The following is a 26,210-nucleotide window of genomic DNA, read 5'->3' as shown; positions in this document are numbered from 1 at the left end:
TCCCTATATTACTGACTTTGTCATTTCATCCAAGTCAACCAAGCATAGGAAAGCATGAAGATTGGGATTCCCAATGTTGTCATGAACTGAAATGTGACTGTACCACTTCAGGAGCACCACTTGTCCCTCCAAACAAGAGCCCACACTCAATCAATGCAATAACACCCCCACGGTACCGTCCAATGAAAACAAGCGCATATGGACATTGGCCAAGGACTATGGCACGGGAAGATCTGAATGTTCACCTGTGTGGCTGATCCAAAGCTCCTCAACAGGCTTCTCGGGAGCTGCAGCACCTGCTGGACCCACGGGAAGGAGCAGACGAGCCCCTTCAGGGCCAGGAGGAGGTGCAGGGCCTTCAGCCAGAGCCTGGACTGGAGGACTCGCGGCTGAGGCTGACAATGGGAGGGGAAATCTAATTAATACCCTGTTTCGAGAACAATAGCAACGTGAAGAGCTTGATAAAAAAAAAAAACAAGACAACAAGAATATGGAATGAGTTGGGACATGGACACAAGATAGAAGCTGATGTTTACCTGCAGCTGGGAAGCCACAAGCTTCGCTGAGTGGCTCTGATCGATCACCGGCGAAGGCAGGGTGTCGGTCAGGGACTCAACCCGTTGTACATCTGGGCCATGCGGGCTGGAACCTGGGCCGGAGCCCAGAGACCCGGGGTCCATGGTCAACAAGGAACCAGCTCCAACAACAACAACACCTGCACACCCGTGAATGTCAAACTTCACGGTTTAGATCAGGTCTGCTGAAGGTTAACACAAACTAAACCCTATAGGAACATGTAAACAAAGGCTATAGAGATGGACTGTAGCCAACACTTCTCCATCTCCTGTATGTTGTTGCGGAAATTTTGGTGGCAGCAGGTTTTATTACCCACACTCTTTTGAAATATTACTCATTCTATAGGTTGTCAAATGTGTTTTGGTTTGTGGAAATGTAACAATGAAGCAAAAGAGAACTCCTACCTGGTGCAGATTGTACGATGAATAAAGATAAAAGGTAAAGTAAAGCAGTAGTAAACACTCGATCAATAACAAACGCTGACGAAAGGGCAGTGGATGTGTGAACGGCAAGGAGTCGGCAAGCAACTGAACCCAGGATCCTTCAGAGCCAGTGATCTCACACCAAAGGTTCTATAAGCTCCCTCTATGCATTGTGACATCATAGAACCCAAAGAATTAAAGATTTTCGACTTGGAATCTTCTGATTAGTCATATGTTTGATTGACAGGTGCCTGTATTAAATGGACCAAGTAATACTCAAAAGCTTTTGTGTAATTGGTCACTTTAAGAAATGGCATAGCTCTTTAGTCTAATATTTGGAATGAGACTGAAAATGCCCAAAGTGGAGCCTGAGTTGACTAAGTTTATATGTCTTTGATCGTGGACCATAGTTCAAAGTCCTCTGCTCTTCATGTAGATCACTGTGACTTGAACCTCACTGTCCAAATACAAAACATCAATGTTTTCACTTACATTATGGCTTTGTTTACATTTGTATACGTTTGTATACGTTTTTTTTTATATGCATAAATTACAGGTCCCCTCACTTGATTTTCATAAGCATGAGTTCATAACTGTTACGAACATACTTTAGTCAAGGAGCAGAGAGCCCCTTTAGGGGTCAGCCAGAAGCCAGTCTCTGTGAAGAGCAGAACCAGGTTCTGCTCAAGCAGTCCACTGCATGGCGGGTTCAGCAGTGGGGCCCCCCTGGGGCCACAAGGCACCACCGGGCCGCGGCCCCTCAGGCCTTTGGAGAGGAGCTGTGGCGCGAGTGCACCCCCTGCTGGGGAAGGAGGAAACTAACAACGAGCCGTCTCACCGAAACGACGATGCTCTGATCTGCTCTGTTCGTAAACACACGTGTAGGTCGGGGATATCTCACATTGAACAGCAGGGAGGAGCTGGCTCCTCGCTATACCATCTGCTACATAACTTAACTAACATAAATACACAAATATATATTCATCCGGCCATACCAACCTACCATGACAAACTAAAAAGATTATTCAAGCGACCTTGGGCACCTTGAAAGTTGCTATATAAATGTAAGTTATGATTATTATGACCCATATCTGAATGTTGCATCTTTTGGAGAATAAATTCAACAAAGTCATGACATTAATATTACGAGTAGTTGATTCTCGAGAGCCGCCTCCGCTGCATTTGAACTGGGGCGGACTGCTATAAATAATTAGAATTATTTACAGAAGTAATATTGTGTTTTACCAATTTTATTAATTGCAGTTAGAGTAAGTATTCTGAAAACAATTCATTTTGAAATTAGACCAATGGTATAAAAAGGATTTGTCTATTAATGTCACTGAGGTAATCAAACACATTTGGAAAGTACTTTTTAATTTATCAGCACATGCTTATAAAAAAATAATTGCAAGAAACTGTTGAAATCTTTGTTAGCAAGTAGGAACTCACAGCAGTTTCCAGTATGATCCAGTTTTAAAAAGCTGTGATTGGATGATATAATGGAGCGGAGTTTACTGTTTTCAAGAGTATGTTGTGTTCTACAAAGACTGTATTTTATATGTGCTTAACTATTATACTGAATCAATGCTCAAACTTGTTCAACACCACCGATACCTGATCAACGTTGTAATCAAACCCATAGAATATAACCTATACTAAATCATAGTTTAGCTAATTCATCTGCATAAATATCTGTTTTGAACACCAAGACTACCAAACTTGCCTCCTCTTTCATCGTCAGAAAGCAATCACCTAAACTAAAATGTCTTGAAGTTCTCTTTGTGAGTTTGTAGGTGTTGGAGCAAGCCCTCCTTGGACTCTGAATGTTTTCCACACACCACGCACACACATCCCGCGTCCTGCGCGTGTGTCTGTGCGTGCTTCAGCAGGGTCAAGACGCAGTAGAAGGCCTTCCCACACAGTTTACATCGATGGGGGCCTCTGGGGCTCTGGAAAGGGGAGAACCTCCCCGGCCTCCTCCACCTGAACCCGGCGTGAGAACCGTTGGTTTTCCCGTGCCTCGACCTCTTGGGCCGCGGCGTCTTTACCCCCAACCATTCCCCGCCCCCCTCTCTCTGGCCCCCCGTTGGGTCTTTGTAGTTGCCTAGGGAACAGTCGTCGTGGGGCTGCGGCCAGGCGTGGGCTAGCTCCATCATCCCAGTGGATCCTCCTCCCAGGTGTGCGTCCACTTGGGGCAGCATGGAGGACGTGGTGGCGAAGGCTTCCCTCTGCCCGCTCTCCACCTCACTCTGGGTGTTTCCAAAGCTGGTGGAGGAGGAGGAGGTCAGAGCGAGGTCCGGATGGAAGGCCTTAACGAGGCCGACCGTCGCCATGGAGTCGTGCGGACCGCGGGGTAGCCCTCCCGCCTCCTCTTCACAGCCCCACTCGTTCCGCTCCTCTTCCTCCTTCTTGACCTGGAGCTTCTCCAGCTCCTCTTGGGGTGTTCTGCAGGGCCATGCAGGAGGCACTGGAGACGGCAGAGAGAGAGGAGATGTGGTTACAAGCGGACCACATTTCCGCTAAATCATGTCAATCCTATTTTTAGATTTTTCAGTCTTCTTTTTCTGTCTACATTTATCTTGATAATAATGGATTGAATTCATACAGCGCTTTTCTAGACACTCAAAGACGCTTTACAGAGAAGGGCGGACCTCACTAACCACCACCAGTGTGTAGCACCCACTTGGGTGATGCACGGCAGCCAATCTGCGGCAGAACGCTCACCACACACCAGCTTGGAGTGGAGAGTGAGGGAATTAGTGAGTCAGCCAACTATACAGGAGGATGATTAGGGGGCCGGATTGAATGAGTCTGTTTGGGCCAGGACACCGGGGAACCCCCCTGATGTATATGTATATATATATATATATATATATATATATATATATATATATAGCCAATATTCAGATTGCCATCCCTGTGTGTGGTTTTAACCTCATCTCCTTTTACAATTACAAGTAGGGCATTTAGCAGACGCTTTTATCCAAAGCGACTTACATCGTTCAATACACACATTGACACACCGACATTGACACACCGGCAGAGTCAACCATGCAAGGCGACAGCCAGCTCGTCAGGAGCAGTTAGGGTTCAGTGTCTTGCTCAGGGACACATCGACACTCAGCTAGGAGGAGCTGGGGATCTTGCCGTGGCAAGACAACCGCTCTACCTCCTGAGCTAAGCCGACCCCCCCTCGTTTAATGTGCATGGTTATTTCAGGGATGAGCCCCGGGTCACACAGGGCGGCACACTTGCGGGGGGCACCTGTGAGCTCGCGGCCCCCCTCCAGGCCGATCCACAGCGGCTCCTGCTCCTCCTTGATGCGGGGCGGCGCGGGGGGCTCCTCCTCGCCCCCCTCCTGGTCCAGGCTGTTGAACCCGGGCCAGAGCCACTCCTCCGGGGGGCCGTCCTCCTCTCCAAACGGGGCGAAGGCCTGGAACGCCTCTACACAGCCGGGAGGAGGAAGAAGGGTCATCCAGCGGTCGCCGACCACTAGCCTCTCCACTGAACATGTTTCATTAGGAGGTTCAAACACGAAAGCTCAGTGACTCTGGGAGGGATGCTATTGTTTCCTCATGAGATTCAACTCAAAATAAAACGTATGACAATATACTTTTTTCCTTGCGGATGGTCTAATATTTGGGCTCAAACGCATAATGCTGTTGAACTTGAAATGTGAACACTGTTGTCCAACTGAAATTCATTAATTTTACAATATTAAAACAACTCACCTGGATCTTGGCTTTGCTGCAGTAACAGATGACCTGTCAGGAACAACAAAAATACACATTTAGAGTCAAGAGTCATGACAGTATGTGTTACGTTCCTATGTATTTGTGGGGTTTTGGTTTTACCCCATTGCTGTTTTTCTCTCCCCGTCCTTAATTTTAGGACCACAAATACGGCTGTCCTGGAGTCCAGCATGTTTGATTGGTGGAGGCTACCCAAGCCGCCTGCTCAAAGGCCTCCTCCTCTCTGATGCTCCATCAAGCTGGTGCATGATCACAAAGGCACTCGTGTCTCGTATTCCGATTCAGTAGGTGCTTCTACCCTTGCCATAGTTTGGCCTTATGTGTTAAAGGTTTAAGTGTAGTCCCTATAGGGAGCTGGTAGGAGTGAGTGGCCTTCCATTTGGTTCCCAAATGTTTCCTGTTTTTGTTGAGCTAGGGAGCTAGGCTTACCAATTTTATCTGTTTGGAGCTATTAGACTATTTTGTAAGGTAATTCTGTTTTGTTTATTATTTTGGCCCAGGCTCACCCTGATGATATACAGCTTCCTTGACCTTTATGGGAGCTTTATGTGTTTTTTGTTGCAATAAACCCTTTGTTTACTTGTGAAATGTGTGCGTCTGTACTGTTTGAGTAGGCTAAATGTTCTGTACCCCAGACTTGAGGGTCGTAACAAGGTGTGTACAATTCAACAAACATCAAAACCACAGAAGATAAGTAAACGTAGTAACGTACCATGTTGTTTAGAGAGATGCATCTCAAAGTTGTTCTTTCGATAAATGGTCTTTCCACAATCTGGACAGTGCCAGTGACTCCGTCCCTTAATCCTCTCCTTACAGGTACACGGCACAGTGAACCTTTCTGAACGATTCAAAGAATAACACAGTATAATGTTACACGACTCCCCATGACAATATAGACAGATTCATTTAAAGAGACAATATAATAAATAGTTATTTTACTGTCAGCTGAAACCTACCAACGTCTTCGTCAGTGTAATGAATGGCAAATAAATAGTGCCTCTTGATCAGATGGATCTCACTGGCTTCTGTGGCCTTGCAGCAGTATGGACAGTGGCCCACAGAAGCAAACTTCAGGAACTCTTCGCGTGACGTAAACGCACATAGGGGCTCTGAAAGAAGAAAAAAATGCAAAGAAATTGATTCCGAAAAAGAATTGAACAAATAGATCAATTGAATGCTAATATCATTTTATACCAGAAATATATGAACTCATGGCTTTGGTCCACAACAACATTGGTTTACCAACTAGGTATATTAAGTGAAACATACATCAAAGCCTATGTTTTGATGTAAAAAGACTATCAAATCCTATGCTTTATTGTATGGGGAAAGACTGAAAAGAGGCAAAAACAGGCCATATACCGTACCACTGGATCCGCTGGGGTTTCGGACTGGGAGAGGCTGACACATGAATCCAGGTTCTGGTTGTTGTGCGTTGGTGGCAGCGGGCTGGAAGGGAACTGGAAGGGAATGGGAACAGAGCCTTGCAGTCCTTCCTTGCACTGGGAACTTCTTACCTTGTCCACTTGTGAGTAACCTGCATCAAACCCTTGTTGTTTGTTTATTATCTGCTATGGACAACTTCTAAGACTAGTCTCAAATAAAGTATATATATAAAATGTCAATTCTAAACTGAATCATACCCACTTTGATCACTAATCATGACCTTAAATATACTAGCAGACTTATCTCTCTGTTGAATATCCAGCATAAGACATCTTTAAATGAGAAAACAATGCTATCATTTGACACAATAATAACACAATAAAAACACGGGGAGGGGGGTCTTGATGACATGTTGTCCACAGTTTACAAAAGATTGTAACGTTAAGTTTGACAAATGCTCGCTCTAACAGTTTACAAAATAAAAACAGCATCCATATTCGGATATGCCGAAATAAACATTAGCAGGGAGTGATTCATTCATGCTGCATTACGTCTCGGAGCGTACGTAAAGAGATAGTATATCGTAAACCTTGAAATATAACACTTCCCTGGACAATAGAGTGGTTTATTACAAACCATTTTCTGGCAACTTTGGTCTCAAAACAATATCCAGGAGGTTGCGTTGACGGTCCGCCTCTCGCTTCAGATGCGACGCCTGGTCCTCATAGTCCGTTATCGTCTTCTCGATCACACCTAGGATCTCCACCGCGGCTGAGCGCAGTCGTTCGTTAACATATACCCTGATCTCGTCAATTTTAGACATGTTTGAAGGATACATTTCTTCCCAACCTTCACCAAACGTTCAGGTTCACACCGAATATCTAGAATGCCAAACAACTGGTGTAGGAAAACAAGCAAATAAGAGAGGGTTTACCATGCCAGCTCTGTCGCCACCTTCAGGACTGGAGGAGCGAGACTGTCGTGGGTTCATGACCCTTGAGAATAAGGTTGATAGGCAGGGGGAGGCTCATTGCTTTGTAAACTGTGTGTATATCTATGCCTTTTTATGATTGTTAATGGTTTATTTCATGTTGATACCTTTATTGGTATTCCATTATTGTTTTGTACTTGTGGAAGATCGAAACACTGTGATGTGATTTCTTTGATTTTGAAGTTGCATTGAAAATGTATATAAATCTTTCAAAGGGCGTCCTTCCATGGGAATAGCCACGGTCAGAGGGATGGGACTTGTAGTCGAGGAGGATGGCGTCCATAGTGAGTGAGGTCCCAGCGATGAGGCCGCGGGTCCTAGTCGTGCCCTGTGCTTCTTGTGCTTCTTCCCCCTCTTCTTCTTTGATTTCTGCACACATGATATTCAAAATGACTAAACCGAGTTGTGATGTTGTGTTGCGTTCCGTTTCATGTACAACCCCAATTCCAATGAAGTTGGTACGTTGTGTAAAACAGATACAAATAAAAACAGAATACAATGATTTGCAAATCTTTTTGAATACACTTCAGAAAACCATTATCAGTCAACATAGTTTGTCGCTAAATCAAGAGGTGGAAGTTAAAAGTCTACCATGCAAAGCAAAAGCCATATTTCAACAACACCAAGAAACGCCGCAGGCATCTCTGGGCCAGAGCTCATCTGAGATGGACTCATGCAAAGTGGAAGTGGTAAAGTGTGCTGTGGTCTGACGAGTCCACATTCATATTGTTTTGGAAATTATGGATGTTGGGTCCTCCGGGCCAAAGAGGAACAGGATCATCCAGATTGTTATCAGCGCAAAGTTCAAAACACAGCATCTGTGATGGTATGGGGGTGTGTTAGGGCCCACGGCATGGGTAACTTGCACATCTGTGAGGGCAGCATTAATGCTGAAAGGTACATACAGGTTTTGGAGCAACATATGCTGCCAAGCCAAATACAGCATGGCTTCATAATAGAAGAGTGCGGGTACTAGACTGGCCTTCCTGTAGTCCAGACCCGTCTCCCATTGAAAATGTGTGGCGCATTATGAAGCGCAAAATACGACTACGGAGACCCCGGACTGTTGAGCAACTGAAGTTGTTCATCAAGCAAGAATGGGAAAGAATTCCACCTACAAAGCTTCAACCATTTGGGTTCCTCAGTTCCCAAATGCCTATTGAATGTTGTTATCTCTTCTCTTTTTCTTCTTGGCCTCAACCTGGAGGCGAGGCCACAAAACCACACAATGTTGCAACAAGGGAATTTCAATATCCTCACGGGTCATTAGGCTCAGTCAAAACAAGCTTAGTCTCAAGAAAATCACGGAGAGTAGTCTGATATCAGGCTACTCGTGAAGGCCAGGGTTTATAAAGCATTGTACCAGTACTTTAAGAATGAGTGTGTGTTAAGCCATCTTTCAAAAGTTGTGATTTAAATGGTCTTAACTATTATAAATTCACAAGTGCAAAATTACAGATTCTATAAGGAGTTTTCATCAGCAGTCATCTCACCTTTTCTTTTCTACCACCTCCACCACCATTACACAGAGATGAGGAAATCAAAATAATTTGCCAACCCACTTGGCATAAGTGATTCTCAGGACAATATTTTGATTTTAGAATGCCAGTTTATTGAACAATTGTCTATCAAATAAGGAACAATTAATCTCACAGAACATTTAAGAATAAGGCTTTTCCTATATGGTTTGGTATTTGAATTTAAGACTGCATACATGAAGCTGAGAATATGTGCTTTTGTGTCTCAGTATGGTCTAGCATCCTTCTTTGCTCCTGAAGGGACGTCAGCGAATCCCTTCCTGCATCTCAGGTTCGAGGGGTCACAGGCATAGCCACAATCACAGCAGTGAACCCCGTCAGAACAACACTAGCCCTGCAACAACAAAATCAACAATGGGTCACTTTCAAAATAGTCATCAGAAGTAGTGCTTTCAATTCATAACTTGTTCCTTTCACAACCGCATAACTTGTGGTGTGCTCCGTATGTATTAATAGCTAGGTTTAACTACTGCTATATAGCCTAAGAGAGAGTGGTGATGGTTACCATGTGGTCAGGGCAGCAGCTCCAGCCATGTGCAGCGCCCTGACAGCAGGAGGTCCCCGATGGGCAGTAGGATACCGCATCACAGTACACCCCTCCCATGCCATCGGACCCTTCCATCTCGTTCTAATAAAAACAGGAGAAATAAATCGACATCAAATCACTCCAAAGAGACGTTCTTTGTGATGTTGTTTTGTTTTCTCCTTGCTTCTGTCATTCCGTCCTTCCTTTCTGATCAAGACAGGACAGCCAGCTTACCTCTCTGAGCCCGAGGATCCTGTTCCATGCCTTAGTGGCCGGGTGTACGGCGGACCCTCTGGGGCTGAGAGCCTCCCCGAGGTCCTGCTGGGCACAGGGAGGGTTTGGGAAAGGGGTTTAGCAGCAGGACAACAAAACTAAAGAAACACTGAAACGTGCACATTGAAATATTTGATTTTCACTTTCAAATGTTCAAAGATATATGCATCAAGATATCTAACTCTAATTAATTAAACACAGCAATGGCACAGAAATAATGGTTAAAAAATAATACATAGTCCCTAAACTAGCGACAAAGGTTCACCTGTTCCACAGTTCGTTCCTCATTTAAATCTCCCTATTATAGAGTAAAACAAAAGCCCGCCTCCTTCTTCTCAATTTTAATTTCCCTTCAGTACTACGTCTGGGTCTGCGGCTATGGTCTGCGGTATGTTATTGGGTTTTCTATGTCCAATCAGCGAATAGAGGGAGTGGCTGAGAACAATGAAGTTAAAGTGAGCTCTCGTTCACTCGTTGACGATCATCTTCACGCACGGTGTTTGGTTTGTTTACAGCCTGCGCTCAACGTGATTCCCTGCCAAAAGCTAGCGATTGGTTATTGCAGATCCTAAGTGGCACTGGGCAAATCAAATAGTTTTAAACTTCAACAGACACCCGCCTTAAAGTGAGTTAACGTTTGTCAATTGAGTAGGTCCAGACTCTGTGCAATGAAAGAAGTACGAGAGTCTGCACTGGTAGGACCAGGCTAGTAAAACAATTCCTCAATACACTAATAGGCTAAATAAAGTTTCTGTCGTGGAAATATCAATCATAACTATAAAATACAATTATATTAACTTTTTTCATATAGTTGCTATTCGCATTAAAATTAATTACATACATTCTCTTAGGACCTAGATATATCTCCCTTCCTCTTTCTGACTGAGCTCTGAGAGCTGTTAAGATCGATGGAATTTGCATTGCCACTGTAGCCAGGAAGTCTGATACTTTAGGCCATGCCAATCGACTGACTTTGTTGTGTAGATTCCTTTAACTGTCTTGCAGCCTTGCTTCTCAACTTGCAGACATATCCACTTCACACAGTGTATTGCAGTTTAACTCGGCCTCTCCCGCTGATCCCAAACTCTCCCCGTTGGTCACTCCCACTCACCTTTGTTAACTTTGTATTCTATCCTACTACTACTACTACTTTCTTTATAGGTCCATGTAACTACTCACAAAAATGTTGCTGGCCGACATGTCCTAAAAATATATTTTTATTTATCAGTTGCACTCACAGCGGATACGGGGCAGCAGAGCCAGCCACCGTCGGCCCCTCTGCAGCACTCCGTGCCCGAGGGGCAGGAGCCGTCGTCTTCCTCTGCGCAGTCGACCTGCCGACCCCCCGGGCCTTCAGCTCCTCCCTGACCCAGAACAGCCCGCTGCCCCTGGAGGCGTGAGAGGGGAAGGGTGGGAAGGGTAGAGAGGGAGCCGCCCGGTCCCCCAGCGATCACCTTCTGCCTCATGGGTAAGCGGAGCAGTGGATGGCCCTCCTTCGTACACGTCTGGGTGCTGACGTGACAATCCCAGCCGTTTGGACAGCATTGCATCATGTCGGAGCAGCACACCGCCTGGGAGAGAGGGATGCACAGGGGGGAAGGAGCAGGGTCTAGTTAATTCCCTGGTTCCCTGGTTCCAAGGTCTGTCCCCTTGAGCAAGCGGCCTAACAGTTAAAAGCTTGTTAAAAGACACGGTTTGGCATCTCCAAACTGTTCACCATAAGGCGCTTTGGATGGAAATGTGTGACAGAATGAACATAAGCAGACACACACCTGTGCGAAAGGGCAGCAGCCGTATCCACCGAAAAAGTTCTTGCAGCAGGTGTTGTCATTTGCGCAAAGCGATCCATCCGGACAGACGACGTAGCAGGAGACCTGGACACTCCACCCCACGGCCACGCCCACTAGGACCAACAAACTGTAACACCACATCTGGAGCAAGAACAGTTGGTCCGATCAAAAATGTGGATCAGAAAGCTATGTATTTGGTAAGCAGGTCAGGGATTGGGTGAGGGTTGGTCAATTGTGTTGGGGACTGCTTACGTTGTGGTGCTTTCCCATTGTTACAAACCCTCACCACGCAAAATAAAGGAAAACTACTCACCCCCATCACTACCTTTATCTCTGTCTATTTCTCTACCTTTGTCCCATTGTTGTTTGCAATAACTCATTATAATTCATGTTGCAATAATTCTGTGTGTATATCAAATAAATATAATTCAGTGTTTTTTGAAAATGTGCAGCGGATTTTCCTATTTCCTATCACACTTTTTACCTTTCCTTTACCTGTGCAAATGGCATTACAATGGTTTGAATCTTGAAAAACACCTATTTACCAAATGTGTGGTATCACTTACCTTTTCAGCCTGCAGTGGTTGGATCTCTTCCTATCAGATGCAGTGCATCACATTTATTCAGTTCACTTAGAATAGCACAACTATTTATATGCCAACTTATAATGAGGAAGTAAGAAATACTGTCCTCCCCCCTTTTGGTTGCTGTTAATTAAGGGTTATCGATATGGCAAGTCAGTTTATGGCCATTTAATTAAATATAAAGCCTATATAAAGCCTTATTCACATGGTGAAAATGTCTATTGATAAGCATACATCAAGAAAACTCCCAAGCACACATTTCACAAGAGAATTAAGGGCTTTCTTAAAGAGTTTAGATCGGAAAATTTGCAATGTTTATGGTATCAACCTATTGATAGCCGTATGGTAGTTATACAATGACAAAATGGTCATTTAGGCAAAATGGGTTGAGACTGTGGACGTTTGACTTTTCTATGAAATTGTGGGAAAAGTAAACATTGTTAGAGCACAAGTCCAAGGGGAAAAAGATGCATCTGAATTTAAAGATTAATATGATGAAAGAATTTTGAGCCCAGGTCAATCTGGTAAGGAGAAAAAAGGCAAGTTCATAACTTTTTTTAATAGCGCCACCTTTGGGTGCAGTACCACAATTTGGGTTTATGGGTAGTGTGGGTTATTGGTATCCACCTAATAATAGTTAAAAAAAATGTATACGATAACAAAAGGGTCACATAAGAAAAACGGGCTAACTGCTCCAACTTTATTGGCCAATATTTCTCAAATGGAACTAAATAAAACCAATTCTGTTTGATGATTTTTGTGAGGCTTGGTCTTAAGATTTGTAGTGGGGGTTATTGGTAACCATACCTGAACATTTCAAGAGTTTTCGACTTACGGTATAGGCTGCAGTATTTATTTTACAGAATTTTGGGGAAAAATAAAACGTTACAGAAACAATAGGGGACCAAGCAGCTTCACCGCTTGGTCCCCTATTAAATAAATATGCCTCATATCGGCCTGTGGTATATACTGACATACAAGCAAGTATAAAGATAACCAAGCTACTAAGTGCTAGTAAATAAAGTTACAACAACCACAAATAGACTAGACACCTCTATTCTGTGTGTATATCAATTCTGTGTGTATAAGCAAAAAGTCTGTTCTGGAATGGAATGTTTAAGCATATAGGTGCTTATAAAAAGTATTTGAAGGAAAAGAAAATCAAGCAGTTGTGTACAACAATAAGGAAAAAGTTTGACGTAACGGTTTTTCTATATTTTTGGGTTGCTTCCTTGATTCCCCATCGGAATCGTAAAGTCAGGTCTGTATTAATGGTTTTGCCAAAGTTCAGGGGCTTCCCATCTGGTCCGTATCATGTGTAATCATGATACATATTGAAACTACCTTCTGGATTAAATGGGGAAGAGAAAGCGATATTTTTAATAGTTACTTTTAAATTGTGAACTGGACCATTTCTACTTCTAATTTGGCTTTTCCATTTAAAGAAGAATCGACTCTGTAATGGATTTACATATAGGGTGATTAAACCCTCCTAAGGTGCACCACTGCAAGACTGTTCAAATCAGTACAATTCCAGTAGCATTTTTTAAATAAAGATCACTGCATCCTTGCTGGTAGGCATTTAACAAGCTTTGACAAAATGGTAATCTAGATTGATTTTAAAAGTAAAAGTCACTTTAGTGTCCAATTCTTGAAAAATCTTTTATTTTGTTCAGAAGCAAATGTGATGAAGGTATTTCTCCAGTTCCCGGGTGAATGTTGCAGCCAAGCAGAAAACTGCAGTTGCATAGCGAAACATTCAGGTGATTGTATAAAGACCACGTCATGCAGGAATAAATTCTGTGAATAAATTAACTCTAGTCGGAGCTAAAACAAGAATACTTTAATAAGGAATTCTTCAATATCAACACATTCATCAACATTCCTGCGTAAAGAGCATTTTCAAAGTTATCCCTTGTATAAATCTTGGCTAGACTGCCGAAAATGACAATAAGTCCAGCTTCAATATGAGGCTGGCAAGACAAAAGAGGTCTTAAATGCACATGCATGACACTGGTGCTACAGAAACACCGTACTTGCCTAGGGACTTCTTAAAAAGACAACACAGAAGTGTAGAGCTGCATTATTCACAGGGTGCGCGCGTGTGAGATGGAGTGATTTGTGAAAATCCCTCGGTGCTGAACGGAACAAAAAAAAGCTCCCAGAATAATGTCACCACGGTCGCTCTACAACTCTGCAGGGTTTCTCAAACACCACACACACACGCGCACGCACGCACACGCACGCGAAAAACACAGCCCTCGCTTGGCGGCTCAACCCTGGGTCCAAGAGAGCCGTGTGGTGACTTCAAAGTTTATGTCGCCCCGTTGTCGAAACCAATTAACTATCATCTACAAATAAAAGAAAAACAAATGGTACTAAAATGGTACAAACAAGAGCGAAAAGAGCCGTGGCTCGTTTCATTGGAGGACTTTCCCTGCTCCCCCCAGTGTTGTGTCCAGACTCTCTCTGCACCAACGGGAAACCAGCATTAGAAGTCTGTAGGCGTCCTTCCATGGGGATAGCCACGGTCTGAGGGATGGGACTTGTAGTCGAGGAGGAGGGCGTCTGTAGTGAGTGAGGTCCCAGCGATGAGGCCGCGGGTCCTAGTCGTGCTCCGAGCCCGACGCCGTCCTCTTCTTACTCTTCCTCCCGTGCTTCTTGTGCTTCTTCCGCCTCTTCTTCTTGGATTTCTGCACACATGAGATTTAAAATGACTAAACCGAGTTGTGATGTTGTGTTGCGTCCCGTTGCATGTGCAACCCCAATTCCAATGAAGTTGGGACGTTGTGTAAAAAAGATACGAATAAAAACAGAATACAATGATTTGCAAATCCTTTTGAACCTATATTGAGGGTGCACTCACACTAGGCCATCTGGCCGTGGCCGTTTTCACACCTAACCGTGCTCAAATCTGCCAGTGTGAGTGTGGGCAGTCTGGCCAGGCCAGGCCAATTTGGCCACTTGGGAGAGGTGTGCTGCTACGGTACGGGCCGCTACGGTACAGATGCTAATGAGCCGACACGCGCACAGGCACGGCTACGCAACCTGAGCTGGATGACGTATAGTCCATGCGACGACCACGGACATAATAAAGGCGACGAGCCTTCTTTCCCATTAAACGGTAAACATATATCCAAATAAGCAACAGACTCAGCAAAGTGCGAACTGTGTTCTCCGTGTTGTTGTCCATTGTTGTTAGAACTCTGACTGAGGGCCGACTTTATTATGGTCCATGCAGCGGACGCTTGGTGATGACGCGTTACTTACGACGTGATGACGTGTTACTTACGACGTGATGACGTATGTACAAGAGCCTACCGTGGCCAGGCCACTTTTGTGACGGCCAACGGCCAGGGCCAGATGGCCTAGTGTGAGTGCAGGCCAGAGAACAATGGGGCCATTTGAGCACGGTTGGGTGTGAAAACGGCCAACGGCCACGGCCAGATGGCCTAGTGTGAGTGCACCCTAAATACCCTTCAGAAAACCATTGTCAGTTAACATAGTTTGTCGCTACATCTACAGGTGCAAGTTAAAACACTACCATGCAAAGTGAAAGCCATATATCAACACCGAGAAACTGCGCCGGCTTCTCTCTTCTTCTTCTGGGCTCGAGCTCATCTGAGATGGACGCATGCAAAGTGGAAGTGGAAGTGTGCTGTGGTCTGACGAGTCCACATTCAAATTATTTGGAAATTATGGATGCTGGGTCCTCCGGGCCAAAGAGGAACAGGATCATCCAGATTGTTATCACCGCAAAGTTCAAAACACAGCATCTGTGATGGTATGGGGGTGTGTTAGGGCCCATGGCATGGGTAACTTGCACATCTGTGAGGGCAGCATTAATGCTGAAAGGTACATACAGGTTTTGGAGCAACATATGCTGCCAAGCCAAATACAGCATGGCTTCATAATAGAAGAGTGCGGGTACTAGACTGGCCTTCCTGTAGTCCAGACCCGTCTCCCATTGAAAATGTGTGGTGCATTATGAAGCGCAAAATGCGACTACGGAGACCCCGGACTGTTGAGCAACTGAAGTTGTTCATCAAGCAAGAATGGGAAAGAATTCCACCTACAAAGCTTCAACTATTTATGTCCTCAGTTCCCAAACGCCTATTGAATGTTGTTAAAAGGAAAGGCGATGTAACACAGTGGTAAACATGCCCCTATCCAAGATTTTTTGGAACGTGTTGCAGGCATCGAACTCCAAGCGAGTGAATATTTGCATATATTTGAACGTTAAATATCTTGTATTTGTAGTGTATTCAATTGAATATAGGTTGAAAAGGATTTGCAAATCATTGTATTCTGTTTTTATTCCCAACATTGGGATTGGAGTTGTACATCTCAGTGCCATAATAGGTCTTATGGTGCGTGACTCAGAGCAGACCAGTAGAAGTGTGCATCCGGTGTCTTCACGGGGTTAGCATGGTGAAAGCTCTTGGTTTGATGAAAACCCAACGACCAGTGGGATATTGGATGGGCTAATCAACTGAATCAAATTTAATTACCAAAGACTGTTGTGAAATTTAAAAAAACTTGTGCATTATAGCTTCAGAAATCCACAAATAAATACAATTATTTCGGATTCCGACTATATAAATCTAGAGTTGTCTTTTTATCAGTTATCGTTCGAAATGACTGACTAATCAATACATGGTTTGTTGTGGTAGAAGGCACATACTGTTATTCTGTCCTTCTCTTCACTGCTTCTCTTTTTCTTCTTGGCGTCAACCTGAGGGAGAGGCCACAAAACCACACAATGTTGAAACAAGGGAATTTCAATAACCTTAAATATTGTCTCACAGTAGCGGTGCAACGGATCTCGGGTTACCCGTGACCCGTACGGATCAACCCTCACGGTTCGGGACGCAATTGATCCGCTGATAAAAAAAAAGTAATAAAAAAAAAGTTTTGCATTCACGTAATCGGCGCATGTATAAAAGGACAATTCCCGTATTTAGCACATTGAGCCCCCTTTCTGGTTTGACCAGGATGAAATATAGTGGTTGACACACTGAAATGTTGACTATTGGTCCTGTCTCAGGCTCATTTCGATTCACCCCTGCCTGCTTCAGAATGGCTGGCTTTGGGCATTCACAAACCTGACCTTAAAACAACCCTAAACTTTTGCTTTCAGAAATGAGCAACTCAGAGTGGTTAGTGGTGTTCGTTGATGTTCCTCATCAAGTGTCGTTGCGAAATACAGTTTCTGTCGTCTTTTATTTGGCGTTTCGTAAATCCCATTGAAACGGAAACCGGACCGGGAACCAGAACCGGAGTGGGCTGTTTATGTTTGGTTGTAGTCTTTTCGCTCGGTTCTTCGTATCAACTGTAGGGCTAGAACCGAGCGAAAAGACCACAACCAGCCCCCCCTTTCTGTTTCCGGTCAACAAGCAATGAGCCTTCAAACAGAAATCAATGGATTTACAAAATGAACAGAATCTGTATTTCGATACAATACTTTCGCTACGAAAAAAAGATGAGGATGTCTGCATTGCCTGGGGAGAGTGTAGACTCCAACACTCTCCCCAGGCAATGCAGACATCCTCAATTTAAAGTTGTAAATCCAGGTCTGCTGTGCTTCCTTTGGACACAGGATTTTCTAAAAGTTTATTTACAATCCATGTTAAAAAGAAGAAGGTATAATGCCTCTGATTGCATTTTATTTTGTTTTAAAGTATTTTTTATTTTATGTGGACACAAGCAATTTTTCGAAATATTTACTATACTTAAAGAAAGCAGGATTATTACCTAATTGTTCACTTTATTTGTTTTTCACACATTTGAAGATTTTATTAAAGTCACATTTGTCTTATCTATTTTGTTGTTGTTGATCATAAAATGATCCGACCCGTGACACAAAAACCCTGACACAATCCGAACCGTGAGTTTTGTGACCCGTTGCTATCTCACAGGTCAGCCGGTCATTAGCCTCAGTCAAAACAAGCTTAGTCTCAAGAAAATCAAATCCCACGGAGAGTAGTCTGATATCAGGCTACCCGTGAAGGCCAGGGTTTATAAAGCAGTGTACCGGTACTTTAAGAATGAGTGTGTGTTAAGCCGTATTTCCTATGAGTTGCTTCGATGTGCGACCGCAGGTCAGGGCGTTTGCAGCGCTTGGTATCCACTCTATGCAGGCTTTGTGGGCATAATAACATCAGTTATTGTTTTCTCTCATATGCATGCCAGTTTTTATTTGAGAACCGGAGGCATTCCTGCAAGTAACTCTGCAAGCGGCTCTGTTTAATTCATTCACCGATCATCGAGGGGAGGTTATCTATCAACGTTGTTCATCACCGAACGATGTGACTGCGGTTGCTGCTCGCTGTAATCTGAGGTAGTCCAAGCGGGTAATCTGATCATCAGCAGAAGACCTGTCCTCCTTTGCCCAATGTGCTCATGCGCTGGAGATAATTCACTCTTCATCATTTTAGAGCTTCTTTGGACAGTCCTTACCCAGCTCTCCTCTCCAATGCCTCGTGTGGTGGATGGACAGAACTATACCAAGGTGTAGAAATAACTATTCTGGTTATGCAATGCACATTAAGGCCCCGTCCCGTTACTCTCCCCTTAACACGAACACTTACTCTCACTTCCCTCAGTGGAAGTGAGAGTAAGTGTTCTCTCACTTCCTTTGTTCTCACATCCTGCAATACCTTGCTCAATGTTCTCTAACTACCCCTCTGCAGGAAGCCGCAAATTCAAGGGCTAGGGCTCAAATCTAGTGCTCGGGGGAGTTAATTGACGGGGCGTAAGGTTGATATTCCTTTCAATTTATTAGAACTATACATTTGGGAAAAATAATAAAGCGTTTGTGTTAAAACCACAAAGTAAAAATGATTGATTAATAAGTGATCTGGTTACAATTGTATATATAGATAAGAAGAAAAGAAATTGCAAACCACAGTATAGGGGATGTCAGATTACTGCATGCCATATAAAAGCTATAGTGACACTATGAGTGAGATCTAATAAGCTACAATAATTTAATTATGCAATAACATGTGTAAAGGAAAGCATAAACTAAAAAAGTATTAAACGTGAAAATAAGAAACATAAATGACATGAGGTGCAAACTAAGGATTATTATCCTGCACACTACAGTAGTGCACAAAATCTGAACACAAACGTCTCATTACACCTTCTACACAGGCGGTCTGGCCTCAGGCTGTTGTAGGTGTATGCGTGGTATTGTTTCAATATCGAGATATTAAGGCAGGTATCGCAGTCAAAACGATGGTACCCTGAAAACACACAGTGTGTGTGTGTGTGTGTGTGTGTGTGTGTGTGTGTGTGTGTGTGTGTGTGTGTGTGTGTGTGTGTGTGTGTGTGTGTGTGTGTGTGTGTGTGTGTGTGTGTGTGTGTGTGTGTGTGTGTGTGTGTGTGTGTGTGTACTTACAGCCTCTTCCCCTTCAGAGACCACCGAGGACCCTGAGGAAGAGTCCTTGTGAATTCGCTCCGCCTTCCTCTTCCTGTGCCGGCTCTTCTCGTCCTGTGTCAGAGCACACACGGTTCAGGGCACCCAGGGAGTTATTAAAGTTAAGATAGGTAGTTAAAAATTAAGATTAAAAAATGGCTTATTTAAAAATACACCCACCCCAACCCACATTCATCCTGAGACAGCAAACACACAATGAACCTGCCAGCACTCATGTGAGGACATGTTCGGCCTTTGGTTTACAGTCGGTTCTCATTTACCTTCTCATCACCTTCCTCCTTGATTTTCTTCTTCTTCTTCTGCTTAGAAGGAAACATAAAAAGGCATTTAAAGCCAGGATCGAAACCCAAAAGGTACCTACATGAACCTCCCCATGCAGCAGGGCCCTCGAGTCGGACACTGAGCGACGCTGTAGGAGAGGAGCGCAGCCCATTGGCTGGCCGTCCTCAGGACTCGAACAAACCTTGCTCTCCGCATCAGACTCTGCAGCCGAGCCGTCCGAAGCTTTCCTGGCCGACGACTTCTTCCTTTTCCGCTTCTTCTTTACACTCTTCTTTTCACCCTGTGCAGACCAACAGGAAACACGTGAGCACTAACCAATCCACAGGGATGGCCAAAACGATCACATGCGTCTTGATAGGGATCGTGTAACTGTAAACTCCTGAATCCACTAAATCACACCATTATTTAGGCTAATGAAACAGGTTTTTCCCACGTCTCGCATGATCAAACACAACAGTGTCTCCCAATAAAGACAACAAACTCCACAATCAAATACTGGAAGATAACTTAATAAAACATCAATACCTAAATAATAGCCAACATTGGAATCCTCCAAAAATGGATTTGGTCGTTGCTGTGACGTTACGGGGGACTAGTGTGCAGGAGTGCACTTTTCAAAATGGAGAGATAACTGAACAAAACAGTATGAACTTTTTGCTTTTAAGTCCAACGTACCTCATCATCAGACTCTGAGGAGGAACTGCTGGAGGAATCAGAACTCGATGAGGAGGAGGAGGAAGATGGAGAATGCTTGACCAAAGACAATCAAAGCAGAGCTCATTAGACTTGGGTTCAACAACTCACAAAACATACAATACACACAGAGCAGCAGAGGACCGGAGGTACTATAGCGGGGCAGGCGTCAGTCACAACCCTGAACAGCTTTCCTCACCCTATTGGATTTCTTCTTCTCCTTCTTCTCCTTCTTTTCTTTCTTTTTCTTCTAAAAGAAAACGAGGCAACAGTACAAAGTTCAAATTGAGATCGGGGGGAAGACTTCAGGAAATAACAGTGGCAGTGTGTAAATAATATAAATAAATATCAATTAGTGGATGTACCTCTTTCTTCTCCTTTTTCTCCTCCTTCTCCTTTTCCTTGTCCAATACTTTTTTGTCCTTTTCTTTGTCTATTACATTGTCCTCCTTTTCTTTGACTGCTATATGGAAGATCTGTCCTTTCATTCCGATATTCATCACCTTTGGTTTGCCTGCTAAACTTTTCTCCTTTGCTTTGTCTGCAATTCTTTTCTGCTTCTCCTGCTCTCTCCCTCGGTCGGCCAACAGCTTCTCTCGGTTCTTGGCCAGCTCCTTCTTCCAGCTCTGTGAAATCAGCGAATGAGGGAGAACAACTCAGAATGTCAATTAGGGTCAGATAAGGTCGGACACTGATGCAACCCCCACTCAACACCTGCTTAAAGACCTACTGCAGTGGCTCCTCATTCAGAGATGTTGGTTGGCAAAAACGTTAACTTTACTTTCAGTCCGGTGTCGACGATTTCTTAATCGAGGGATCAACCGGCAGGGTCCAAAATTTAGGGGTCCAAAAGACAATTTTAGAATTGTCTTTTGACTGGCCAGGGAAAGCATCTGCCATTGGCTGGTTGCAGGCATTCATTTTGCACCATGCCCACCAGCCTTTGGATCAAGTCGGCTTATTAATCCATATAAAATGCTCATCTAGTTGGGGGAATATTAAAGCACTACACTAAACATTAAATGACCTACTTCGTTCATTTTCTCCTCAAAGTCTGCCAGAGCTCTGGATCCTTTCTTCTTCCTTTCCAGCAGCTCCTTCACCTCCTCCCTGAGAGGAGACAAACGACACACACACACAGCAAAGCATGAGTGGAACAGCTCTATTAATCTGGGTCCAGCGGTCCTACAATGTCATAGCAGAACTTCTAGGGGGGAGACGGAAAAGGCTAAAAAAGTGCCAGAGTTACGCCGTATTTCTTGTTTCGCGATGGATATGTTCTACACTCATTCGTTCAAGTGGATGAAGAGTTCAGAAGGGGATTCAATACGTGCAATTCGAAAGTGGCCAGTTTACAAAGTATTTTTTGATTAGTTTAGCATTGCTTGCCACTAGGCTTGGGGAGATATCATGGTGTGGTTATTTAGGAATACAGAAGGTATGATATTAAATACAGTCAAAAATTAATTTGTATTCTAATGAATACAAATTTGATTGTGCCGATTTGTGTTTTGGCAACGTTTTTAAGCAGACATCATCCCGAAATGAATCAAAACGGAAAGTGACATTAATAGCAGTATACTTCTTTTGTGGTGGTGTATCAAACCAATCATACATCTTAATTTTCAAAGTACAGCATGTTTCAAGTTAGGCCGATATTGGATATTGAACAGAAATTGACGCTCCGATTTACAGCGATCTGTCACAGGGAACTAAAGACGTATCACCGGGAGGAGTCCCATGTGTCCAGTGATGTATATCTGCCTAGGAGACGGTTTTGCAGCGGCAATACTCTGAAGTGCCCTGCCCTAAACAAGAAGACTCACTAAGACGCCATTAGCAACCACAATAATGTAGGATGGTCAGTTGGCGGTTGTCGTTTATAGAGCCATTGGCCGTATCTATCTATCCATATTATATCGTGCACTGGGGATGCAACTAACGATTATTTTCATTGTCAATTAGAGCGATTTATTTAATCTCATTATTTGATAAAGAATTGTGTCTATCAAATATCATAAAAATCACAAGTTACCAGAGTCCAAACTGATGTCTTACATGTGTTTCTGACAAGCATCCAAGAAAAAGTCTTGTGCATTTCGGCCGAACGTCCTAGCCTGGCACCGCCCACCTACCTACTTCCGCTCAATTTTCATTTCACTTCAGTACCAGGTCTGGGTCTGCTTCATATGCATGGGTTCCTTGGAAGCCACATTTTTGGCGGTCCAACAGAGGGAGTGGCTGAGAACAATGACGTTAAAGTCAGCTCTCGTTTCAAATCTATCCGTACCTATGCGGTTTCGTGTTAGGGTTTCGTGTTATTTTCACACCGGAGCGAAAATCGGCGACATGAGTCTATTTGGTGTGGTCGCTCAAATCGGCCACGTCGGAGTTCATTTCAGCCGATTCAACATGTGTAATCGGCCATTCGAGACGGTCATTCTTTTACCATTCTGATTGGTAGAGGGCTAGCAGCTTGACTAGCGAATCAGTGAAGCCCGGAAGTGAGGATGGTAAATATACCAGTGTAATGGAAGAAGAGGACCTGCTACTTCCGGTTTTCGTGTTTTTTGCAATATTCTCCCACTGCAGACACAAATGGGCGTTCTCGTGTGGTGGGGGTTCCCGTTTACGCAGACTGGAACGCCCCCTTCTTATTCTTCATCGCCTTTCTTGCTGAACTGTATTAAAATGTCAAAGTGTACTACTCCGAAACCATGTAAATAGTGTAGTAAATAAACTTCCAAAGCTTTTCCAATCTTATTTGGAAAATAACTTCACATGGTGTGTCTTTTTACAATTTATTCGTTACCAGCATTCGTAGTGTTGATCAGCAGTGAAATAGTCCGCCAAAGACGTTGACATCGCTTAGCAACCGTAGACGCTGAGGTTGACAAGTTACCGGACTACTACCCGTGCAAGTGAACGGAGCGTTCCACGGCATTAAGAAGACCCATGTAATAAAGGCCTATAATATTTCTGTAGAGATTTCTCCTCAGATTAGGCCGATAAAGCAATGATAACAAAAACAAAAAAAACACAAACGCTTGATCAAAGGCCCGGCCCGACCCGGCTCAAGGATAGTGGGGGAAAACATCGGCGGTCCGGGTTGGGTCAATCAAAACCCTCATTGTTTAACATGAATTGGCTAAACAAATGACCACTTTAGCATATTTAAACACAATTCAAATTGTGCAGAGAATTATTTCCATTGGTCTTTCTGACCGGAATACGGAAACTGCTATAAACCGGCCTAACTTTCACCGACAACACCGAACCCCTTCTTCTTCACACGGCTGTCAACATCCGGAACATTTGCTAGTTAGATTATCTCAAACAGAAGTTTCAAAATAAGATATAGTAGTAAGTACGGGTAGCATAGAACTAACGTTAGCCAAGTGGTCTCAGTCTAATGAGAGAGGTAAAATTGCCATTAAGGAAGGAAACATAGTATGCCTTGCGACTGTGCTTCGCAGTATGCCTTGCGAAAACCAGTATGCCTTTCGAAACACCTCGTGATTAGTCGATGAAACGCTACCAGGAACGCCTAAAGGGCGTTATTGTGTCATGACAGAAACGCCCAAGCCTGCAGCTTGACCCTTCTAGTTTTTTGGCCCACAATACAGATTAGCGCCGCTTGATAGGATTCGTTTGGATGCCTGAAACGCAAACGATGACGTCATTAGCCCCCCACCAGCTGGGGGAAATCAGAGTTGCGTTGAATTATTTTTGTAGCTTTAAAAAAATCCCCTTGATAAATGTAATTACTAAATGTACATTGAAAAGTATTTCAGCTCAATTTAAAAGGTTGAATCTTCTCGTGACTGAATGTACACAGTGCGCAGGCTGTGTGCACGCCGGCTTGATGTGTTTCACTTTCTTCTGGTAAAACCAGCGCCTTGAATATTTGCTACAACGTTTCTACAGCTCGATGCGGTTTCACCATGACTCCGTCTTTACGGAGACATTTCTGAACCGCATAAAACGAAACCGGATCGTTTTCGCCATTTTCGGCTCCGTGTGGACGGGGCCTAAGAATGTTATTTTCCAGGTTGGTCCTTTGGTACACTGTGCATCTGATTGAAGAGTTCTGCTTTGTATGAAATTATAAATGCATACATTGTCCTTCAACTTTTTTTGGTGTATCATATTAGATAGATGGCAAATATAATATTATTTAATTGAGGCCACCAATGTACTCGATTAAAAGTAAAATAAATAAGTAACTTTCATATAGTTGGGTTACCCACGGTACCAAGATATGTGATTCATAAACGAATAGAATCAGAAGTGGGGCGGTTTCAATTGTTGACATTGCCTTTCATATATTAATAATGGCATAGCATTGGCAGTTCTTATTATACATCAGCGATACGTCCTGTGATGAGCAGTGGACTGTAATGTTGCCCACCATGTCGGCCGAGGTCTGCTCAAGTAGTCCTGGATGCTAGGTCCTGAGCTCGTCGGTCCTTTAGAGCGTGAAGCAGCGATGGGGTTGACGTATGCCTAGAGAGAAGCAGACCCGGTCAGCAACACTGGACAGCATCAATCAGGGAGCAGAAGCCACCCGCGGAAGCTGGTGATTTGTTATGTTGTGCGGCAAGTAAATAGGACCACACCGGATCCAGGTGCATTATTATTGGGCTGCTTGAGCCGATGTGACGTCACCAATGAGGCACGAGGATAAGCTGCTATTAGAATAAGAAACAACCCAATCATTGAGTCATAAAGTATGAAACAGGCCAAGCCGTTCAACGAGGCGCATATCTTTGTTGACAGTGACACGTGTTAAATTGTTGGCATCGCAATCGAGGCCTAGAACGATTGAATTAGCTAGCAGGGTAGCATTAGCTACAGCTATGCTATTTAACGGCACAACTGCTTTGTGGTTAGCTGACCTAGCTAGCACTGAGCTGGTTAGCCTACATGTAGCTCATACCGCTAGTTCGTTTTTATAAATAACACTCTCCTTAGACAGGCGTGTGTTTGCCAAACAACTTACCACTCGGTTATCCCTCTTTCCCATGGTAAATGATACCGAATAGGAAGAAAGCAATGATAGAAATATTACATTGACGCCTTGCTCTCATTAGCAGCTTGGCTTTGCCTATCGCGATGTCTTCCGCTACTGTAAAAACATGTCAGCAGCAAAACAAGACGTGTCTATGTATGCCACCTAGAGGTCAGGAAGGCCACTTGCAAAACAACGATCTTTTGATTTCATTAAAATAACATTGAAATCCATTACCATTTACATAAATGAGGGGCTAACACTAAACAAGAAAAAAACATAGGCTATGATTGATAAGTAATCAATTACTTTTTATTCAATGTTCAACCATATGACAAATATTGCATACAAATCTAGCAAAAATGTTATTCATTCATGCTTTTAAAAATATTTAGAATTATCCGGTGGATTTATTTGATGGTTCAGAAAGATTTGAAATGAGTCAAGTGCAGAGGAACATGACATCTTGCTGTGATATATATACACAATTTGTAAGTATTTAATGGTTACGATTTGAAGTGAGTCAAGTGCATAAGAGGACATCTTGCTGGTATATCTCATAAACACTTTTGCAGACGATTAAGCACAAACCTCATTCTGATGCCAATGTTACCCAGCTGTGGTATTTATTAAATCCATATGCACCAATGACAATAGAAAAATTTCACACAATGCTTTGTCAGGCTGGTAATTGTATTCGCCGTCATCTGATGACCAAAATTCTTATAAGGCGTTTTCTGTGACGTTTCGACAGTTATGATTCAGACATTTATTTTACTTTAAATATGACAGTAGAGTGCCGTCAAGGACATGACTGCTGATCAGCTTGAAAGAAAACCTGAAAGAGTTATGTGGTCAGTGAATTATGATCCATAGATGTGCAAACCGATGTCCGAGAAGCTCAGACATCCAAACCAAGAACCTGAGAGAGTTTTAGAGTTTGTG

At 43.6% G+C, this 26,210-nt stretch overlaps 3 protein-coding genes across 5 annotated transcripts; all 3 read right to left on the bottom strand.

Annotated features, from left to right (window-relative positions):
* Positions 1–2,073: 2,073 nt before the first annotated feature.
* Positions 2,074–7,071, bottom strand: si:ch211-10d23.5 (uncharacterized protein LOC556599 homolog). Its single transcript, XM_056582833.1, has 7 exons — positions 6,773–7,071; positions 6,118–6,210; positions 5,707–5,859; positions 5,463–5,588; positions 4,730–4,762; positions 4,263–4,442; positions 2,074–3,465 (listed from the first exon to the last, which is right to left on the bottom strand). Exons 1-7 carry the CDS (start codon positions 6,972–6,974, stop codon positions 2,756–2,758), a joined length of 1,497 nt encoding a protein of 498 aa, XP_056438808.1. The 5' UTR covers positions 6,975–7,071; the 3' UTR covers positions 2,074–2,755.
* Positions 7,072–8,707: 1,636 nt separating this feature from the next.
* Positions 8,708–11,913, bottom strand: LOC130376295 (progranulin-like). The gene is made up of 6 exons (XM_056583513.1): positions 11,821–11,913; positions 11,237–11,395; positions 10,703–11,035; positions 9,426–9,512; positions 9,171–9,293; positions 8,708–8,999 (listed from the first exon to the last, which is right to left on the bottom strand). Exons 2-6 carry the CDS (start codon positions 11,393–11,395, stop codon positions 8,994–8,996), a joined length of 708 nt encoding a protein of 235 aa, XP_056439488.1. The 5' UTR covers positions 11,821–11,913; the 3' UTR covers positions 8,708–8,993.
* An 870-nt stretch (positions 11,914–12,783) lies between these two features.
* Positions 12,784–25,410, bottom strand: fam133b (family with sequence similarity 133 member B). Of its 3 annotated transcripts, none has more exons than XM_056582933.1 (11): positions 25,257–25,410; positions 24,666–24,760; positions 21,286–21,364; positions 20,620–20,880; positions 20,454–20,501; positions 20,237–20,311; positions 19,743–19,841; positions 19,540–19,581; positions 19,241–19,333; positions 16,523–16,573; positions 12,784–14,531 (listed from the first exon to the last, which is right to left on the bottom strand). In XM_056582933.1, the coding sequence occupies exons 1-11, from the start codon at positions 25,278–25,280 to the stop codon at positions 14,445–14,447; spliced, it is 954 nt and encodes a 317-aa protein (XP_056438908.1). In that variant the 5' UTR covers positions 25,281–25,410; the 3' UTR covers positions 12,784–14,444. The 3 variants fall into 3 exon arrangements, with proteins under 3 accessions (XP_056438908.1, XP_056438906.1, XP_056438907.1); XM_056582931.1 differs by having other exon boundaries at positions 12,785–14,531; positions 20,454–20,504; XM_056582932.1 differs by having other exon boundaries at positions 12,786–14,531; positions 19,540–19,578; positions 20,454–20,504.
* Between the last annotated feature and the right edge of the window lie 800 nt (positions 25,411–26,210).

The sequence above is a fragment of the Gadus chalcogrammus genome, chromosome 22 (genome assembly GCF_026213295.1).
Source record: "Gadus chalcogrammus isolate NIFS_2021 chromosome 22, NIFS_Gcha_1.0, whole genome shotgun sequence".
Classification (NCBI taxonomy): Eukaryota; Metazoa; Chordata; class Actinopteri; order Gadiformes; family Gadidae; genus Gadus; species Gadus chalcogrammus.
The sequence above is the reverse complement of the archived record's forward strand: the minus strand, read 5'-3'. Positions and strand labels throughout refer to the sequence as shown.

What these genes read in the sequence shown, in the direction of transcription:
- si:ch211-10d23.5 (XM_056582833.1), bottom strand. Translation starts at nt 6,974, where the DNA reads ATGTATCCTTCAAACATGTCTAAAATTGACGAGATCAGGGTATATGTT. An exon ending in ACCAAAGTTGCCAGAAAATG is followed by an intron (nt 6,211 to 6,772) that starts GTTTGTAATAAA and finishes ATTCCCTTCCAG; the next exon opens with TTCCCTTCCAGCCCGCTGCC. An exon ending in GGGGGGCCGCGAGCTCACAG is followed by an intron (nt 3,466 to 4,262) that starts GTGCCCCCCGCA and finishes TGCCGTCTCCAG; the next exon opens with TGCCTCCTGCATGGCCCTGC.
- LOC130376295 (XM_056583513.1), bottom strand. Translation starts at nt 11,395, where the DNA reads ATGTGGTGTTACAGTTTGTTGGTCCTAGTGGGCGTGGCCGTGGGGTGG. An exon ending in GCTGCTGCCCTTTCGCACAG is followed by an intron (nt 11,036 to 11,236) that starts GTGTGTGTCTGC and finishes CCTCTCTCCCAG; the next exon opens with GCGGTGTGCTGCTCCGACAT. An exon ending in TCTGCTGCCCCGTATCCGCT is followed by an intron (nt 9,513 to 10,702) that starts GTGAGTGCAACT and finishes CCCTGTGCCCAG; the next exon opens with CAGGACCTCGGGGAGGCTCT.
- fam133b (XM_056582931.1), bottom strand. Translation starts at nt 25,280, where the DNA reads ATGGGAAAGAGGGATAACCGAGTG. An exon ending in TTGAGGAGAAAATGAACGAA is followed by an intron (nt 20,881 to 21,285) that starts GTAGGTCATTTA and finishes CTGATTTCACAG; the next exon opens with AGCTGGAAGAAGGAGCTGGC. An exon ending in AGTCTGATGCGGAGAGCAAG is followed by an intron (nt 19,582 to 19,742) that starts GTTTGTTCGAGT and finishes TTTCCTTCTAAG; the next exon opens with CAGAAGAAGAAGAAGAAAAT.